A 21,421-nucleotide genomic window follows, 5' to 3' on the forward strand; every position below is an offset into this window, starting at 1 on the left:
TGTTAATCCAAATCTCAATAACATTTTGTCACACCACCTTTAAAATCTGATATTAAAATATCATTTGTATTGCAGAACTACAAATGGGTGAAAAATGATAATACCAAGTCTCTTTTTATTTAAGTTACATAATAACAAATAGTAATCTATTACAGATACATAATCACTAATGTGTCTTGTCCTTTCTTTTCTAGTCACAATACAGTGGATTTCTCTTTTTCCATGAAGGCTGGCCACTCTGTCTTGGTGAGAGGATCCTCATCCAACTCTCCTCTCTTCCATGGCACTTTTTAAAGCCTGGAGATTTTTACTTACAAGTGGTGCCATATTTGGAATGTTCTCCCAGGCTTGTGCTGAAGTGCCTTTCTCAGGATGGCAGTGGTGTACAAGAGATTGTGGTACCTGAATCCTCCCATTCATTTCTTTTTTCTGCTGAATGGCTTAACAGCATTAATAAAGACCGTAGCTCAGTCCGCCTTGAGAATTGTTTAGCTGCTGTAGAGGAAAAGGTCCTTCGACTACCATGGTCAGAAGTAATCTATCCTCGATTCATCCATAAGGATGGCTTTATAGTTGGGAGAAGATGCCCTCCAGGTCCTCTAATGCCACCTCTGGAGTTTAGAAGTCCCGGTGATGGGGGAATCACCATTGGAGAGGTGGTGGATCCCAAAGGCAATACTCATTTGGTACCGTCAATTAATCAAGAAGAAATACACAGCTGGAGCGTTGGTGCTATTTCACCACATGTGCTGGATGCCCTCTGTGGCTCTGCTGCAGACTCTGTAGAAGGAGAATATGTAGAACTAAGTCCTCCCCATACTGGGTTACTAAGCAGAGATGACAGTCCCAGGGATACATGGCTGTCAAGAGCAAAGACTGCTCCAAGCAGGAAAGGTAAAAAGAAAGCTCCAGAAGCATGGCTCCACCAAAGGAAGCCTGGAAAGGTGGGTTCTTTGAGCACTTTAAAGGGGAGGTCTGAAGAGGTATGGGAAGATAGATTGTGCACCGGAGATATTGGAGAGCAAACTAAACCTTCAACAGAGGTAAACAGTTACTGGGATGTTGATACATCAAAATACTCTGCCGAAAGTGATGTGTTGGCTGAATGGAGAAAAGGTTTGGACCTTCTTCAGAGACGTGAGAGAGTTATATTTTCAGAGAGACAGTTAAAGGGATCTTCTGAAATTCAGGTAAGAAGTGTCAAGGACTGTGAAGTGGAACAGATGGAAATATCTTGGGAAGTCGAGAAAACTGTAAACAAAAGTAGATCTCAGGAAGTTGACAATTTATCAGATTCAATAAAAGGATGCTCTATAAATGATAATATCGACAAAGAGACAGATAATGTTCCCTCCACTTGTGACATTACTGCAGATGGACAAAACCTGTCCTCTGGAGAGAACTTAGAACCATCTAAAGAAAAATGTGAGAACATAACCAGTATAGATGACAGCTCAAAACAAGCACTTAAGAAAGAAAGTAAACAACTTATGGATATCCATAGTAAAGTGTGTCCTTCAAGGGGCTCCTCAGTGATCAGAACAGGCAGAACCTGGGCAGATGGTCAAGAAATGTCACATGTTGAAGAAAAAGCTGTTGAGGATATTCAGGAGGCAACTATTGAGGCAAAAGACCTTCAAGAAAAAGAAAAGCATCCTGTTTGGGATCAGATCACAGAGTCATCTCATAAGACAGGAAGAGGGCGAAGAAAAAAGAGGAATAAGAGGGGTAGAGGGGCTGTAAGAACAGATGCAAGAAAAGGAGTTCATACGGTTGAGCAGAGCAAATCTAGTGGCAAGGAAGAAGAAAATAAACCTTGTACCACCTCCAAAGATGAAGTGGACATCGACAGAATTGGTCAGGAGACAAATGAACAAAGATTTTCTGCCGAGCTAGGTACAGTATATTGGCTTAGAATTTACATTCCATGCCATAAATGAAATAAATGCATAATACTGTTATCTGGATGTATAGATAACCATGCAACATTATTGAGTTGCTATTGTAGAAAGGGTGCGTTCACGCGTTATTTGTTTTTGTGGGTTTTCCGCTGCGTATTTGAAAGGGGGCGGGCTCTTCTTGGCTGTCAGCAGCAGATTTTCCACAGAGGAATTTAGGCTGCAGAAAATCTGCCGCAAGTCCCATTGAGGTCAGCAGGGACTGCGGCGGATTTTCCGCAGGGTAAATTCCGCCGCAGAAAATCTGCTATGGACAGCCGAGAAGAGCCCGCACCCTTTCAAATACGCAGCGGAAAACCCGCAAGAACAAATAGCGTGTGAACGCACCCTAAGGCTAGGTTCAGACTATGGAATTTCCGCCTGCAATTCCTCTTTGAAATTGCAGGTGGAAATTCCGCTTGCTAAAATGTATAGTATAGTGAATGGGTTTCTGTTCACACTTCGGAATTTGTGAAGCGGAATTTGTGAACGGAAAATCCGCTTGGAAATTTCTGCCTGAAGAAAGGGGTTGCTCTTTCTTCAGGCGGAAATCCGCACGGAACACATTGCAGTCTATTGGAGACTGCAGTGTCCGCGCGGTCCTAGCGCCGACTGATTCAGTCAGCGCTGGCCGCACTCGGAATCTCCGGGCGGAAATTTTCTGCCCGGAGAATCTGTAGTCTGAACCTAGCCTAAGAGTTTTTCCTCAGCATTTCACCAACACCACCTCCTGTGCAAGGCTTGTTGATTGAGTAACTTTCAGTGCTGGTTCATTTTGGGGTCATATGGATCCATATAGTTGCATGCCTCAATTCTTGCTAGTACAAACACTAACCTATAGTGCTGTCGTAGCTTTTCTATTTACTCTTCCCATAAAAAGGATCTTTTATCCTTTTTTTTGTTTGCAATGCAAACTCAACAAGGTGGGAAACTGATACTGATGTGTTATGTTTCTATTTATTCAGAGCCCACAAAATATCGACCTGACTCACAGCTATTGTATAGGTGCGCTTTACCTTACACGTGCTTTGGCAATATGTATTTAACAGACATGTCATTTCAGAATTACAGTTTACCAGGTATGGTACTGTCTTAAATGGCAGACAGTTTTTCCTCAGGCAGTTAATACCTCACTAGTCGAAACAAAGAAAAAGAGTGTAGAGTGGGAATAAGGCCAATGAACTTGGTAATGAATCCAAACCTTCAGTCATTTAGAACGAATTACAGTTTGCAACCACAGATTCAGTTTTGTCACGAGCAGTTCAGTATGCTGTTATGTTATGACTTTTGTTTGTTAAGTTAGGCTGGGGTTAACTCATAGTGGTTAGGGGTTCAATTCATAGAACCAACACTTACCCCAAGGCCAAAGCCCGGGGCACAAAAACCCCTATCCACATTGACCCACCTCTAAAGCTGCTCTTAAGTGTCATCAGGAGAATACAGTGGCAAGCATTTGCCTCTGTATCTTCCTGATGGGCAGCAAAACATGTTTTGGGCCTCCAATCACAATGTTCATAGTAGCAATTTAATCAGATATTTACGTATAATAGGGGAGATTTATCAAAACCTGTCCAGGGGGAAAGTTGCCCAGTTGCCTATAGCAACCAATCAGATCGCTTCTTTCATTTTTAACAAGGCCTCTACAAAATGAAAGAAGGAATCTGATTGGTTGCTATGGGCAACTGGGCAACTTTTCCTTTGCACAGGTTTTGATAAATCTCCCCCAATATGATCAGTGGATAACAAAAAATTACACAGAGAAAAACTGTAATGGAAAAATTTGCACCTTTTCTGCGTTTTGGCCCCACTTGTAAAAATATTGACCAAAATACTATGTGTAAACCTAACCTAAGACTAACAGATACATTTTTTTACTCTAGTCGTAATTTTACTATATTTTTTACATCTTTATTATACTAGTGGAAAAAGTTTCTCCGTGTGTCAATGAACTTGATGAACCACCTTCTTTACCAAAAACAGAACTAGATGCATCTCTTACCCAGAAGTCTCTGCTGCAATCATCCCCTATTTTAGATTTCAACCACCTTCATAAAGATGTTAATTGGGACATACTGGAATCTGGAGTCTGCTGCTTGCTCGGTAAGAACAGTTTCCAATACTCCAGTTTATTTGTGAAATAAGAGCTTTCAGGCATTGAAAAGAGTATAGGGCTAGTCGCTATGTTCACACTGTTTTTTGAGCTACCTGCATGCAAAAAATTTAAACAGCCGGGTTCTTAGAGACCCCCCTCCTACCTTTAGATATAGCCAGGACTGTGACAGGTAAGGGTGCATTCACACCACGTTTTTGCAATACAGTTCCCGTATACGTTTTCAGTGTGAAAACCGTATGGAACCATATTGAAAACCGTATGCATTGACTCTACATTGAAAACTGTATGCCAAAAGATGCCTCAGGTTATGTCCATTTTTCATCCTGTACAGTTTTGTCAGTTTTCTTCCCGTACCCAAAACCGTATGAAAAACCGTATTAAACCGTATATGTTTTTAGTTTAACATGGGAGTCAATGGGAACCGTACAGAACCATATGGTTTTCACCATACGGTTTTCGACTTTGCACAGTTTTTTTTCTTGGAATTTCAATCAAACAAGTGAAACTTTATTCATAATGGAGTGATGGAAAAAAAAATGGATGCAACCGGACATCCTTTTTTAAACCGTATACGGTTTTTAACTGTATACAGGTTAAAATTTGTACACACGTTTTGATACAGTTTAGTCCGGTTTTGAGTAATTAGTTTTTTATCAAAAACCTGAGACTGGAGCTGTATTGCAAAAACGGGGTGTGCATGCAACCTAACTTTGCTGGCCGCTTAATCCAACTGATTTTAGGAGACTACTCCATAAACTTTTAATAGAGCCGTCTACTGCAATGAGTAAGATCAAGTGCTTGCAAGGGAAGCAAACAGCCACACACTTTACCATCACATATTTCTAATGATCAGAGAGGGTCTCAGGACTGTGGTAGATGTGGAAAGCTGAAAAGTATTGTAGAAGCAGTTAAAGGATTACCTGTTCAAGTCCCTTGCATAAATAATACATAAAAAACTGTACTGATATATTTGTTTTACACACACATTTTTATCCATAATCTGAAAAAGAAATACACTGCTCAAAAAAATTAAGGGAACACTTAAACAACACAATGTAACTCCAAGTCAATCACACTTCTGCGAAATTACACTGTCCACTCAGGAAGCAACACTGATTGACAATCAATTTCACATGCTGTTGTGCAAATGGAACAGACAATAGGTGGAAATTATAGGCAATTAGCAAGACACCCCCAATAAAGCAGTGGTTCTGCAGGTGGTGACCACAGACCACTTCTCAGTTTTTATGCTTCCTGGCTGGTGTTTTGGTCCCTTTTGAATGCTGTCGGTGCTTTCACTCTAGTGGTAGCATGAGACGGAGTCTACAACCCACACAAATGGCTCAGGTAGTACAGCTCATCCAGGATGGCACATCAATGCGAGCTGTGGCAAGAAGGTTTTCTGTGTCTGTCAGCGTAGTGTCCAGAGCATGGAGGCATTACAAGGAGACAGGCCAGTACATCAGGAGATGTGGAGGAGGCCATAGGAGGGCAACAACCCAGCAGCAGTACCGCTACCTCCGCCTTTGTGCAAGGAGGAGCACTGCCAGAGCCCTGCAAAATGACCTCCAGCAGGCCATAAATGTGCATGTGTCCACTCAAACGGTCAGAAACAGATGAGGGAGGGAGTTATGAGGGCCCAACGTCCACAGATGAGGGTTGTGCTTGCAGCCCAATACCATGCAGGATGTTTGGAATTTCGCTACTGGCTCCCTGTGTTCTTCACAGATGGAAGCAGGTTCACACTGAGCACATGTGATAGACGTAACAGAGTATGGAGACGCCGTGGACAACGTTCTGCTGCCTGCAACTTCCTCCAGCATGACCGGTTTGGCGGTGGGTCAGTAATGGTGTGGGGTGACATTTCTTTGGGGGACTGCACAGCCCTCCATGTGCTTGCCAGAGGTAGCCTGACTGCCATTGGGTACCGAGATGAGATCCTCAGACCCCTTGTGAGACCATATGCTGGTGCGGTTGGCCCTGTGTTCCTCCGAATGCAAGACAATGTTAGACCTCATGTGGCTGGAATGTCAGCAGTTCCTGCAAGAGGAAGGCAGTGATGCTATGGACTGGCCCGCCCGTTCCCCAGACATGAATCCGATTGAGCACATCTGGGTCATCATGTCTCGCTCCATCCACCAATGCCACGTTGCACCACAGACTGTTGGTTGATGCTTTAGTCCAGTTCTGGAAGGACATCCCTCAGGAGACCATCCGCCACCTCATCAGGAGCATGTCCGGGCATTGTATGGAGGTCATACGGGCACGTGGAGGCCACACACACTACTGAGCCTCATTTTGACTTGTTTTAAGGACATTACATCAAAGTTGGGTCAGCCTGTAGTGTGGTTTTCCACTTTGATTTTGAGTGTGACTCCATATCCAGACCTCCATGAGTTGATAAATTTGATTTCCATTGATAATTTTTGTGTGATTTTGTAGTCAGTACAGACAAAAGTATTTCATACGATTAGTTCATTCATTCAGATCTAGGATGTGATATCTTAGTGTTCCATTTATTTTTTGAGCAGTGTATTTTATATGCCTGTTTTTATGGCCACAATTTTTCCAATTTGTGCACCTAGCCATTGTTATTGCTGCACCATTAAAACTATAAAATAATCACATTATTTATCCCTGCAGTTATTTTCATAACAAATAAATAAAAAGGAATTTTAAAAAAGTTGAAAAAAAGATGAAAAGTATACTACTTATGGCACCACAAAAACATGAGGTAAAAAAAAAAAAATTAAGTTTACTAAGGGGTTATACCACTTTTTAATACATACATTGGCCAATAAAACAGACTACATGAGCTCCTTTTGGCATAATAAGCAAAACAAAGCCAAATACTCTGTCAGCTACTGCTAGCCATTGCATGATGGAGGAGATTTATCAAAAACAGTGCAGAGGAAAAGTTGACCAGTTGCCCATAGCAACCAAGAAGGCCTTTTTAAAAATGAAAGAAGCGATCTGATTGGTTGCTATAGGCAACTGGTCACACAGGTTTTGATAAATCACCCTCCAATGTTTTTAGTGTTTTCTATTTTTTATTACAATTTTTGTTTACATTAAAATCTAATATTACATCTGGTTTTGTTACATTTTTGCTGAGCTAGAATTACTTGCTAGCATCATTATTTAAGTAATATGGAGGAGATTTAACAAAACCTGTGTAGAGGAAAAGGCTTTCAAAAATTGCTTTGGTTGCTATGGTCAACTGGGCAACTTTTCCCATGCACAGGTTTTGATAAACTACTTGTCCAAGGGACTGAAAATGAGCACAATCTACTTGTCCCTCATGACAATCCTGGTACACAAAATTATTTCAAGCAATATAGTATGTAAATAAGGTCACTAGTGTTGGCTAGGGAGTTTTACACTGCAGCTACAATACATGATCTCTAACCTCATTAGGTAGCGCTCCCCCAGTATGTAGACAGGGCCCCAGATAGATATGAACCCCATTACGTAGGGCTCCCCCGTAGGTAGACAGGCCCCAGATAGATATGTCCCCATTAGGTAGAGCTCCCCCTGTATGCAGACAGGGCCCCATATTGATATGACCCCCATTACGTAGGGCTCCCCCGTAGGTAGACAGGCCCCAGATAGGTATGTCCCCATGGCGACACCAGCAAAGTGGCGGCATCCTGGGACTTCTAGTACTCCTTATATATCACTGCGGTATGTATATGCTATATATTGATTGTCACATGACCAATGTTGAGGCTCTATCTTGTTTGCACTTGCACTTTAGATATAATTGCCAACATTGTACATATATAATGTACTTCTATAGTTGCCTTAGCAGTTTTATATGCACATTTTATGAGGATTAGCAGTATTTGCACATTCATTGTTCATTGTCCCAGGTATGCCGCCTGTCTGTGCCGTATTTCTCCTTTATAATTGCACTATTAATATTAATAGTTTTTAATATTGTGAAATAAAGTTTACATTTTATATTTTCACATACAATTTCTGAGTAGCTCCTTTTCCTAAGTCATATGACAGGAAATAAAGGTTAGGTTAATTGGGGAGACCGTCCATTGTGATACCCGCTATTGCTAAGAATGATGGACCCTAAATACCCCTTTTAGTATTCATTAATATGGAGAGTAATGGTGCAAGCTTAAACCATGATCAAAGCGGGAATAGTGAATGCCACTAATATAAGACATCATATCATTCACTTTTCTGACCTGTGGCACCCTGGGCAGAAATAAAAATAAAATAAAACTGGTTGGATAACTGTTGGTATATGATCATTATTAGACTGTGTTGATATCTCTGTCATAGTTTCCAATTAATATAAGCCACAGTGCTCAAACAGATCTGTCGTAGGACAAATCCCAATAGTGTCTGATGGACCACAGTGAATTTTAATGGGGTCTGTGTTTTGATGGCAAGAACAAAGGAACAGCACCACTGACAGCACTAACTGTTATTTATTTGGCCTGATAATATTAGCTCATATGTTGAATTAATATGCATGACTTTTAGTTGACTGAATATCTTAAAACACACACTTGTCTGAATAGATAATTATCTATATATATATATATATATAGTAATCATAAAATAATAAATACGTATGGTCTTCCGACACACATACCAGAATATTTTCTGCAATTGCTTGGATATTAACAATTTATTGACTGACAAAATTGATCTGCAACAGGATGTACACAGAAATATATAAATATCATTAAGGGTATGCTCACACAACGGAATTTCCATGAAGAAGTCTACATTAGAATTTCACGCTGAGATTCTGCAGCAGCAGAATCCCATAAATATAGATGGGATTCTGCTGCACTGTGCACACAGCGGAATTTGTGCACATCTCTGCGGACTTAGGAATCGGAATTTCCACAGCAAAGGATAGATGTCTATTCTTTTTGCGGAGTCTGCTCAGAAATGCATTGCTATCTATCAGCGCATTTCCGAGCGGTCCTACCGCCGATATGTTCTGCCAGTGCTCTGCTGCCGGCGCAACATTCGCAAATAAATTTTCCCTGCGGACATTGCTCGAGTGAACATAGCATAAAAAGCATAAAATAACAGTTTAACATGCTTTTACAATGCAGACAATGTGATAATTCCAAGTACAATCCAGTGAAGTGCAGTGGGTACAAATAGGTACAGCAATGTTACTCACAATTACAGAGAGCTCCCAGTACCCAAATTGTTCTCGCTGCGGAATCTGTAGGCGCTATATAAATAAATAAAATAATAAACAGGATTGCCAGGACTCTTCCATTTATGGTCTATCCTTAGGACAAACCATCATTGTCTGATCCCACCGATCAGCTTTTTGCCAGAGCCACAGTGCCATTATATGCCATGAATGGGTCTGGAAGCATATAATGGCCCTCATTTACTATTCTAAACCCGACTTGTTTTGTCGGGTTTTTTTGGCGCATCTTTGTCTGCGACATGTTGCAGACATCGTGCACCAGTCTGCGACAGGATGCAACATTTTTTCCCAACGGACCCGATGTGGATTCTCCCAAACCCGAAAAAGGGGCGTAACCCGACATTTCTGAGCTTTCCCACGTATTTATAAAGGTTTCCAACCCAAATTTGTTGAATTGTTGTGGATTTTTCCCCGACAACTCAGAGGAGTTGGAAACCAAAACCAACAAAACCCACGTGCGACAAACAGGATGCGACATAATAATAAATACCAGGGGAAAAAAGCAATCGGGTAAGAAAGCAAGATAGACTTACAACCCGATTTTCTAAGTAAATGAGGGCCAATGTGTAGTGGCCATGCTGGATTACTACAGCTCAGTTTCAATTGAAGTGAATGGAAGAGATTTATCAACACCTGTGTAGAGGAAGAGCAGTGCAGTTGCCCATAGCAAGCAATCAACTACTCCACTTTTCCTCTGCACAGGTTTTAATAAATCTCCCCCAATGTGTTATTGCAACTAGGCCACTACACAATATATGAAACTGTCTGTCTGTATCCAGCTTCATTTACTGTATATGCAGGCACCTGAGGAAGCTGCAGCTGCGCAGTGAAACGCGTTGCACCTTAACCATTAAAGGAATTTTATCTTGATGTACGCACCGTGATTGACTTTCCCCGATCAGCGCCACGAAAATTCCTGGTCTCTCCCAAGTTCCATAGTCTCCTTATTTTGAGGATAGACCATCAATGAAACTGCTTTAAATCTTTTTAAATAGCTTTTTTCAATGTATGACAATAAATCTGTACACAGATGCAGTAGCTGGTGTCAACAACAACTTAAATGGGTACTCTGGGGAACTAAACCCGTAGCCCATCATTTCCCTAGAGCTTCTCTCCATTCCCTCCACTTCCCTGGAGTACCCTTTTAGAGGGGTAGTCCACTGGAAAACATTTTTTTTTCAAAATCAGCTGGTGCCAGAATGTTAAACATATTTGTATATTACTTCTATTAAAAAATCCCAATCTTTTTAGTACTTATCAGCTGCTGTATACTACAGAGGAAGTTATTTTCTTTTTGAATTTCCTTTCTGCCTTACCACAGTGCTCTCTGCTGACAGCTCTGTCCATGTCAGGAACTGTCCAGTAGGAGCAAATACCTATAGCAAACCTCTCTTGCTCTGGACTGTTCCTGACATTAACAGTGGTGTCAGCAGAGAGCACTGTGGTCATGCAGAAAGGAAACTCAAAAAGAAAAGAACTTCCTCTATAGTTTACAGCAGCTGATAAGTACTGGAAGGATTGGGATTTTTTTTAAATAGAAGTAATTTACAAATCTGTTTAACTTTCTGGCACCAGTTGATTTAAACAAAAATGTTTTCCAATGGAGTACCCCTTTAAGATCCATGGAAATGACTTGGAAAGCATGCAGCAACCTGATTAATTTCAAGGCTATGGAGACCTTTAAAAAGCATTTTTAAATTTTTGCTTGATACTTACTATGGTACCAAAACACTTAATTCATAGTTCTATATTAAGGTCTATTATTTGTCATTGGGATTTATTCAAAATGTCCGCTCCTTTAAAGGGGTACTCCGGTGCAAAACTTTTTTTTTAAATCAACTGGTGCCAGAAAGTTAAACAGTTTTGTAAATTGCTTCTATTAAAAAATCTAAATCCTTCCAGTACCTATTAGCTGCTGAATACTACAGAGGAAATTATTTTCTTTTTGGAACACAGTGCTCTCTGCTGACATCACGAGCACAGTGCTCTCTGCTGACATCTCTGTTCATTTTAGGAACTGTCCAGAGCAGCATATGTTTGCTATGGGGCTTTTCTCCTTCTCTGGACAGTTCTTAAAATGGACAGAGATGTCAGCAGAGAGCACTGTGCTCGTGATGTCAGCAGAGTGCTCTGTTTCAAAAAGAAAATAATTTCCTCTGTATTCAGCAGCTAATAAGTACTGGAAGGATAAGGATTTTTTAATTACAAAATCTGTTTAACTTTCTGGCACCAGTTGATTTAAAAAAAAAAAAAAAAGTTTTCCAACGGAGTACCCTTTTAAACTGTAGAGAGGTTTTCAGAAAAGTCTGTGTGGGTTTTGGGGCCGCTTCTCATGAACATGCCTTGGGAACTCAGATGCATTAATATGACAGCTCTTTCTCTCTATATGCACTATACAGGACACCCCTATAGTGCAAAGAGAGAGGAGGAGCTGTTTTCTCCGCATGACTGTAGGACAGATACACTGACCCTGATTTTCTAAGAATTAAGTGTATTTTCCCATTCGGCTCCATTGGAGGACACAGGAACCACGGGTATATCTTGCACTAGGAGGCTGACATTAGGCATTATCAAAAAAAGTTGTCTCCTCCCGGCACGATATACCCCACCCACTGACTCTGAAATAGTCAGTTTTTAGCTTAGTGTCCTAGGAGGCAGATGCAGGTCTGGAGCTCTCCAGACCTGGTCTTCTTTTATTCTTTTCTAGTCTTATAAAGTTTAGATTTTTCTCTCCTTTGTTGTTTTTTGTAGGTTAGGGTTACAGGAGCATGGCGCTGCCTGATCCCTCCACTTGCGAAGGAAGGGCACGGTCCATAGAGTATGGACCGTTAACCCTTCCTCGCCACCGACTAGCACCTTCAGGATGTACCTTGGGTCCGGGTCACCTGTTGCCTCTGCTCGCCCCGCTTCTTGAAGCCAGGTATGATGCAGCTGGCACCTGGCTGGTCGAAGACTTCAGGGGTGAGTATATGGGACATCTTCTTATGTAAGTATGCTGTGCCCTCTAACCCTGACCTCTATTTAGGGCTTGTGGTCGCTTTGCAGCTGCATGCTGCTCCTGTGGCCGCTCTCTTTTACCTGGAACAGCCTGTGCAAGTCTTTTATTTTACAGCTGGGCAGTATGAAGGGGCTCTCTCTCTGAGTCCTGCTGCCGTCGCCGCTGCCTTTATAGTTGCGCCTTTGCGTCCGCTCTCTGCTGACCGCGGACCTTCTATTTATTCCTGGCTGCCGACTTCTCTCATCCGGAGTTCGCTGCCAGGCTCCCTACTTTCCCACAAGCTGAGGCATGGGTAGTGGCAGTCGCGTCCGGCCATAAATTTAGCCCGTGGCTTCGGACTGGTCTTGTCCGCGGGTAGCTCCGCTCTGATTCTTTTAGCCTATCGGTGGCCCTGGAGCTCCAGCAATGGTGGTCACGTGCTCTGCAACTGAGCACTCTCCGGTGTATCGGCAATTCACTTCACCGCAGATCTGACCACATGTTGTCGCATCAAGCTAGGCTGTTGCTGCAATCTACTCCTGTGACTGCAGACTGCTCCTGCTGAGGCTTCTCCTTGTTGCTGCAAGCTGCTCCTGTTGCTGCAAGCTGCTCCTGTTGCTGCAAACTGATCCTGTTGCTGCAAGCCACTCTTGTTGCTTCAATCTGTTCCTGTTGCTGCAGCAAGCTTTCTTTGCCTGAGTTCTACTCCCTGCAAGACTACTGCGACTTCAGGACACAGGAACTTAGGTGAACTTGTTCCTTTTCTTTTGTCTCTGGTATAGCTGACATCTTTTTTACAATGTCCGTACCCAGTCTCCGCTTTGGTCACTTACTATGCTTGCACGGGATGTAAAGTTAAGTTGCCAGGTGGTTCAACCAAGTCGACCTGTCCTGCCTGCTCAGCCTCACGTCCCAATCCCTTCGCCCAGGATAGCCCCATGGAGCGCGTAATCTCTGACCCTCCTCAGGTTTAGGTGTCTTCACTGTCTCAGACGATCTCTGATCAGGCGCAGGTTTCCAGAGAGGAGGCTACTGCCTTAAAGCATTCCTCCTTGCATTTTCCTTCCCGGGAGGCAAGTTCGGCATCCTCGGGCCGCCGACGCTTTCACAGGCGTCCCAGGGTCATTTATTCTAATTCATCCCCTGAGAGTAGGTTTCCTCCCTACAGGTCTTCCACTCCACCTTGGGACCTGAATTTGGTTCTTGGCGCTTTGCAGATTGTCCCATTTGAGCCTCTCCGGGACATCTCTCTCCGTTTCCTTTCTTGGAAGGTGTCTTTTCTCATTGCCGTGACTTCCATCCGGAGGGTGACGGAACTGGCAGCTCTCTCCTGCAGACCCCCCTTTCTGGTTCTTCAACAAGACAAGGCCGTGCTCCGGCCAGTGCCTTCTTTTCTTCCGAAGGTGGTCTCATCCTTTCATCTGAACGAAGATATTGTCCTTCCCTCCTTCTGCCCAGCTCCATCTCATCCTAGGGAGTGCTCTCTCCACAACCTGGATGTAGTTAGAGCTTTACGGGTTTACCTCGCGGCCACCTCTTAGACGTTCTGATTCGCTGTTCGTCATTCCGGAAGGCCAGCTTCTAAGGCGACCATCTCCCGCCATTTCAGAGGCCTATCGTTCTCAGAGGAAGACTCCCCCCTTCCGGGTTACGGCTCACTCCACTCGCTCTGTTGGGGTCTCTTGGGCGGTCTTCAACAGGGCCTCAGCCCTGCAGGTGTGTAAGGTGGCCACTTGGTCTTCCGTGCACACGTTCACCAAGTTTTACCAGGTGCACACTTCTGCGTCTGCTGACGCCAGTTTAGGCCGTAAGGTGCTTCAGGCGGCAGTGGCATTGCCATCTGCCTGAATTCTGGTTGGTCTTGTTTTCCCACCCCGGGGACTGCTTTGGTACGTCCCACGGTTCCTGTGTCCTCCAAGCCGAACGAGAAAAGGAGATTTTTTAAGACTAACCGTAAAATCTCTTTCTCGGAGGATGCATTGAAGGACACAGCTACCACCCTGTTGGTTCTTAGTTTGTTGACCTGAGGGTCAGTTGCCTGTCAGTGAGTTGGTTCATTTGTTTTTGGCTGGGCATTTCTCAGGCTATTGTGGTATTTTCGGTCCCTCCTACAGCTTTGGGACTAAAACTGATTAGCTCAGAGTCAGTGGGTGGTGTATATCCCGCCGGGAGGAGCCGACTTCTGGTTTTTGTTAATGCCTAGTGTCAGCCTCCTAGTGGCAGCAAGATATATCCGCGGTTCCTGTGTCCCCCAATGGATCCTCAGAGAAAGAGAGATTTTACGCGCTATTAACCCTTTAGACGCGCCGTTCAAAGTTGATCGCCGCATATAAAGTGAAACTAAACTAATGCCGGTTAGCTCAGGGGGCTGTTCGGGATTGCCGCAGTGAAACCGCGGCATCCCGAACAACTATAAGACACGAAGAGGGTCCCCTTACCTACCGTAGTCAAGCGGCAGAATCATCGATAAATGGTTTCCTATGAGAAACCATTGATCAATGTAAAAGATCAGTGTGTGCAGTGTTATAGCTCCCTATGGGAGCTATAACACTGCCAAAAAAAAGTTAATAAAGATCAATGGCGGACATCCGTGCAATCGCGGATGTCGGCCATTACCGGCAGGTCCCAGCCAGAACATGCTGTGTATGACGCGAGCACTGCTCCGATGCTCGCAGTTATACACAGGACATAAATGTACGTCCTGGTGTGCTAGGTACCGCCGCACCAGGACATACATTTACGTCTGTGGTCGTTTAGGGGTTAATGTAAGATATTCACCCATCACCTGATATTTATTCCCATTACTAAAATTAAGTTCACCTACCTGTGACATTTTTATTGCTTCTGAGTTTGTAAGTTCTATACTAATAAGAGTAGACAAGAGCACAAATAATATACTTGGAGAAAAAAAAAGATAAAAAAGGGCTGATTGATCGCCATTGGCAACTGTTATACTATTGTCTGCACTACTTTCTTTGAGCCTTTGACAGCTGTCTCTAATTGGTTTTTTAAATATCTGTGTAGGTGCCCAGGACAGAGAGAAGAGAGCACTGCTGATTGTAACTCCGCCTAAGGCTGCAGCAGAATACTCTCAGGAAAACATTCAGGAAACAATATTATACTTGTTCTCCCTTCTCAGGTAAAATTTGCACAGAGAAACAGTAATATATTTACTTTAAAGGGGACAGCAAGCCTATTTATGCAATAACAATTAGGCATGGACTACACAGAAAGGTTTAGTTTCAAAGGGGGAGAATTATCAAAACCAGTGTAAAGGAAGAGTAGTGCAGTTGCCCATGGTAATCAACCAGATCGCTTCTTCTATTTTCCACAGGTTTTCAAAAGTGAAAGAAATCTGATTGTTCGCTATGGCCAACTACACCACTCTTCCTCTACACAGGTTTTGATAAATCTCCCCCAAAGAGTAATGGAATTACGCAAGATTTACAAGTAATATTCATACAACTCTATAGGTTAAAGTTTCTTTTAAAGATATTTTTTGTGACTATGCATTTTATAGACTGATTTCTGAGAACATTTTTGCAGTAGAGCAAGTTAAAGGCAAGCTTCACTGTGTCACTCAACAATACTTAGAAAACCACATTTACTGAAAGGGGTGCGAATGTTTTTAAATTAACTACTTCTTTAAATTAACTAATTCTGAACACAGTGCTCTGTGTTGCCACCTCTGTTCGTGTGTCAGGAACTGTCCAAAGCAGGAGAATTTTGCTATGGGGATTTGCTTCTACTTAGGACAGTTCCTGACATGGTCAGAGGTGGCAGCAGAGAGCACTGTGGTCAGACTGGAAAGAACTACACAACTTTCTCTGTAGTATACAGCAGCTGATAAGTACTGCAAGATTAAGATCTTTAAATCAAAGTTATTTACAAATCTGTTTTAACTTTCTGGCACAGGTGGATTTGAAAAAATGGGTTTTCCACCAGAGTACCCCTTTAATAATTCCATGTATTGATGTGATAACAGTATGAAATAGTTTAACATACTCAAACTGAAATGTTGGATGTGTCTGCAAACTTTCCAATTATGTTTCAGATCTGATCTACGTGATTTGGGTATGACCCTCATTGTGGATCTGCGAGACTGCAATTCTGACTCTTTCCTTCAACTGCTTCAAGAAACCAGGGTAAATGAGTTCCTTTTCTGTGACCCTAAGAACTGAAAACAAATGTATAGTACATATAAAAAGAGCATCTGCAAGCATCAGAAAGTTAGAAACATATACTAGGGCAAAATATTTTTAGTTAATGTAAGAACACAATTCTGTATCATGCCAATACTGTCCTGTACTGTATCACATTGAGATATGATTTATTTTTTTCACAGGACATCCATGCTTATATAAAGTGCACTTTAATAGTATGTAATACAGAGAGCCCTGCTCCAGTAAGAAGTGGTCTTTTTGATGCACAGGTGAGAACATCACATAATACTGGTTATTAAATGAGGGATGGAAACAGCCGAATGACATAGTGTAAGATTACCTTTCATAATATTTTATCATTTCTATTTTCTATTTAGATAAAAATAGAGTAGTGGAAACTACAAATGTCCATTGTGTCTGCCCTTTTATTTTATTAACCTCTCTACTTATCTTCTCAAAAGGGTTTTACCACCATAGGTACTTATAAGGACATACAGTAAGTGTCTTATTGCAGGGGTCTGACCGTTGAGAACCTGAAGTAGACAATGAATGGAGCGATGGTTAAAGAGGCACTGTCATAGTTAAAAACTTTTCATATATTGCAGGACTCATTATAATATGACATTTCACAATATACACCTGTTAAAAAAAAAAAAAAAACTTTCACCTGAAATTCAATCTCAAAATAGCCACCACTAAGGGTCGCCTGTCTTTTAGCCAGACAGACTAGTCTAGATTTTACAGCATACTGGATACCGGCCGTAAAGCATACCGGTATCCAGTAAAGGAGATTTCTATTGTGTATGCAAAACTACAGATAAAGGATGTGTGGACATGCTGGGAGCTGTAGTTTAAAAACAGCTGGAGGCAACACTGCTCTAACACAGTTATTTACAAACATTGCAGCTTCAGTTGTTACTAAACTACAACTCCCAGCATGCTGAAATAGTCAAAGCTTTCTCGGACTCCTGAATGACAAAGAAGTTGATCAGACATTCAGGAATCTGTGAAAGATGAATGACACACATAGTGACAGCTATGCTGATTAGCATCCAGCTTTACTAGGAGAAGATAAACAGATAGGACATGTATTCATAAAAATGCTGCACTTTTATCAAAAAAATCCTTGCACTAATTTTATTAAGATCTATTCTTATATTTATACATTTTATCTTGTTATGAATTCACCATAATGTCTTCTGATTACTGCAGGCAAGCTCCAAGTATCTTCCTCTGACACATGACACAGCATAAAACCAGAGAGGAAAGGGTTACAGAGTAGAGAGTACTGATTGGCTGACTGCACAGGCTTGCTCCTGTGAGGGAGACAGACTGACACGCCCCCTCCAGCCTGCACAATGAAAAAGTAACTAACCAGCAGATAAATGATTATATCTCTGGATATATAGGTCCGAGACACATAAAACTTATATGCACATGATCAGGATTGGGTCCTGAGTAACATATCACTTTTTTTTGCACTATGACAGGTATGCTTTAAGTCATTTAGAGTCCTGTTTGGGAGCAGATTACTAAAGTAACTGGTGCAAAGATGACCCTTCTCAGATATCAAATTAACAGTGCTCTGTCTATGCATGAAAGAAAGCTGGAATATTTCAGCTCAAACCCTAGAAGATTTGATGATGCAACTATGGACTAGAACAGGGCAGTAACCCTGGATAAATACTAGATACATGATTATTAATTAACGATAAAGGGGTATTCTGGAATTAAAAAATGTTTAAAAAAAAGAAAGTAAATCTATACTTAAACTAGTAAACAAGTGCACTTTATTATTGCATATTATTGCACTTTAACTCAGCTGCTAATCATTCCAGTTGGTATACACGCCTGAACTTTTATTTTATTTTAGTTTTTATCCAATTATATTACCTTTTATCTTTGATATCTAACATATCCATTTGCTGAGCCCCTTCGCCCGATGCAAGGGCCCTGCTAGGGCGACAGGCTAATTTATTTGTTGTCATTATACACCATAATATATTGTTATTTTAATATTACTGGATCCATCTTCTATTTCTATTCTATTTTCCTATTCACCTTTGAGGACTGATCTATATAAATTTTATATCCAATTCCTACACAGTGCTGGCTTTTTTGGGTGAAAGTATCACCAGTAACCTTGGGTACATATTCCTTGGCCCTAAGTGAACTACACATCTTTTTCTCGTAAATTTATACTTACCTACTCATGTTCTCTGTAAGCACGCCTGCAGCTCCCTTTCCTCCTCTTCTGGTCTTCCACTGTTCTTGTCTTTTGCCTGCTTCCGAGACGAGAGCTCGGAGCAAACCCTGCCTTCTTATCAATGGCCAAGAATCAACACCGCTGCAGCCAGTGACTCGGAAGCAGGCAGAAGTCAAGAGCAGCAGAGGACTGAAAGCGCATGGAAACAAATGCTACAGTGTGACATGTGGGGGACTCCATGTAGGCAAGTATAGCTTTCCTTTCTTTTTTTTACGGCCCTAGCATCATATAATTTTTGATGCCAGGATACCCCTTTAAGACTTTCATTCCTGATTATTGCTCAGTGTAAGTAACTGATCGCATCTTTTATGTTGACAATAAATTCATCTTAGTGGACATATAACTGTGTAAATGGAATGTGGAAATCCTATCGCCCGGGACAAGTAGTTTTGGGCGCCGGGCAGGTGAATTTTTTTTTATAGATTTAGCCCTGTATCGGGCAAGCAGGGACAGACCGACTTCCCCCTTATTTTTCTTTAATTCCGGTGTGAGGCGCAGGAGCCGATGCAAGTCTGCACCTCACACCGGTGCTCAGTGTATATGGATGGGGCGGCGGTGTGAGGTGAGATTTCCGAACCCATCTCACCTCACAGCGGCCCCCAGCTGATTTCAGTAGCCGGGGGCCACTGTTCAGAGCCCCCCCAGCCGGTGTGAGGGGCAGAGCCCGAGGACGGTCTGCAGGAGATGATTAAGCCACGCCCCCTCATCCCCCTCCCGGAGGATGGAGAGCACAGCTCTGAATACAAGAAGACAGGGGGAGAATGAGGACGTACACAGCCCCTCCCCTGCTCTGTCTACACAGGACCTCGCTTATCACGGGGAGGTTTCAAGTTTTCACGGGGGAAAACGCAGAGCGGGGGGGAGGGGAGAGGACGTGTGTGAGGAGACATACTGAACTGCACAGCACAGGCTGGGGATTTCACCTCACACTGGCATGTATGTATGTATATGTATGTATTGTACGATTATGGGGGGGGTGTATCAGCAGTAGGTGTATGTATGATGTGTGCATATGTATGTGTCGTGTATATATGATGTGTATGTTGTCTGTATGATGTGTCTATGTGTGATGTGTGTATGTAATGTATGATATAGGGGGCAGCAGCCTGGTATATGTGTATGTATGATGTGTGCATATGTATGGTGTATGTGTCATGTGTATATATGATGTGTATGTTGTCTGTATGATGTGTCTATGTGTGATGTGTGTATGTAATGTATGATATAGGGGGCAGCAGCCCGGTGTATGTATATGTGTATGTATGATGTGTCTATGTGTGATGTGTGTATGTAATGTATGATATAGGGGGAAGCAGCCCAGTGTATGTATATGTGTATGTATGATGTGTCTATGTGTGATGTGTGTATGTAATGAATGATATAGGGGGCAGCAGCCTGGTGTATGTGTATGTATGATGTGTGTATGGTGTATGTGTGATGTGTGTATGTAATGTATGATGTGGGGGGGGCAGCAGCAGGTGTATGTATGATGTGTGCATATGTATGGTGTATATGTATGTTGTGAGTGTATGTGTGATGTGTGTGTATATATGATGTGTGTGAATGTAATGTATGATGTGGGGGGGGGGGGCAGCGGCGGGTGTATGTGTGATGTGTCTGTATGTATAATGTATGTATGTAATGTATAATATAGGGGGCAGTGGCCGGTGTATGTATATGTGTATGTATGATATGTGTATGCCTGTATGTTTTGTACAGGGGCGGACTGACAAGTGCTGCTTCCAGTTGTGCTATCTAATTTTTTAAATTTATTTTTAGTGGTTTCTGGCCACCCGGACTGAATTGCACCCCCAGAATCCCACCCTTCATACTCACCCGCCGGCCAAGAGCCCCACGGATGCACGCAAACACGCCCGAACCAAAACTACAACTTCCATCATGTTGCACCATAACCTAAACTGTAGAACTATAAAGTGTAACATGCTGGGAGTTGTAGTTTTGGTTCGGATCAGCTGCAGAGCCATAAGCTGCATCAGGGCATGCTGGGTGTTGTAGTTACTAACTGCAATTCCCAGTATTCCTTGACACAGCCTATGGCTCTGCAGCTGACACGAACCAAAACTACAACTCCCTGCATGTTACACAATAACCTTAACTGTACTACTATACAGTGCAACATGCTGCAACACCCACACAACCAGAGGCTGTATCAGGGCATGCTGGGTGTTGTAGTTATCTAGTAACTCAATGCAACATAATGACACATAAATTAGAGTAAATAAAATGCACCACATGAACTGGAGAAGCAGAATAACCCCTGCCCCCCAGTAACACAGCGTTGTTCCGTGTTTTCCAATCAAAAGACTCCATAGATAAGTCCCTATGAAGACTGAAAAATAGTGATTAAAATATTTTAAAAAGTGCGTATATATGTGAATAAGCCCCTTTCCTAATAAAAGTTCTGATAATAAATGGTTCCAATAAAAACTACAGACCACGGCACATAAGATTACCCTCATACATCCCTGTATATAGAAAAATTGGAGTTATGGGGGTCAGATGGGGGGGGGGGGGGGGGCACGCAATTTTCTGGGCTTGCCTTGGGTGTAAAAGGAGCTAGCTACAGCTCTCCCGCCACTAATAGCCCGGCATGCTGCGATCACCATGGCCGCTATTAAACCATTAGATAACCACTGTCTAAGTTGACAGCAGTGTCTAAAGGGATCTTAGATCCATCCCTGGTGGTCTAGTGGGGTGAATCGTACTATTTTGGTTGAAATTATTTTATCAAGTGGATTTTCTTG

General features: G+C 42.4%; 1 protein-coding gene across 3 annotated transcripts in view; it reads left to right on the forward strand.

Moving 5' to 3' along the window:
* Positions 1 to 21,421, forward strand: part of ARHGEF40 (Rho guanine nucleotide exchange factor 40) — a 236,045-nt gene that overhangs the window by 52,154 nt on the left and 162,470 nt on the right. For all 3 annotated transcript variants that reach the window (XM_056528603.1, XM_056528602.1, XM_056528604.1), the window contains exons 3-7: positions 195 to 1,896; positions 3,858 to 4,037; positions 15,252 to 15,366; positions 16,282 to 16,372; positions 16,573 to 16,659. In XM_056528603.1, the coding sequence (XP_056384578.1) occupies positions 195 to 1,896; positions 3,858 to 4,037; positions 15,252 to 15,366; positions 16,282 to 16,372; positions 16,573 to 16,659 (2,175 nt within the window). The remainder of the gene's footprint in view (positions 1 to 194; positions 1,897 to 3,857; positions 4,038 to 15,251; positions 15,367 to 16,281; positions 16,373 to 16,572; positions 16,660 to 21,421) is intronic.

The sequence above is a fragment of the Hyla sarda genome, chromosome 1 (genome assembly GCF_029499605.1).
Source record: "Hyla sarda isolate aHylSar1 chromosome 1, aHylSar1.hap1, whole genome shotgun sequence".
Lineage (NCBI taxonomy): Eukaryota > Metazoa > Chordata > Amphibia > Anura > Hylidae > Hyla > Hyla sarda.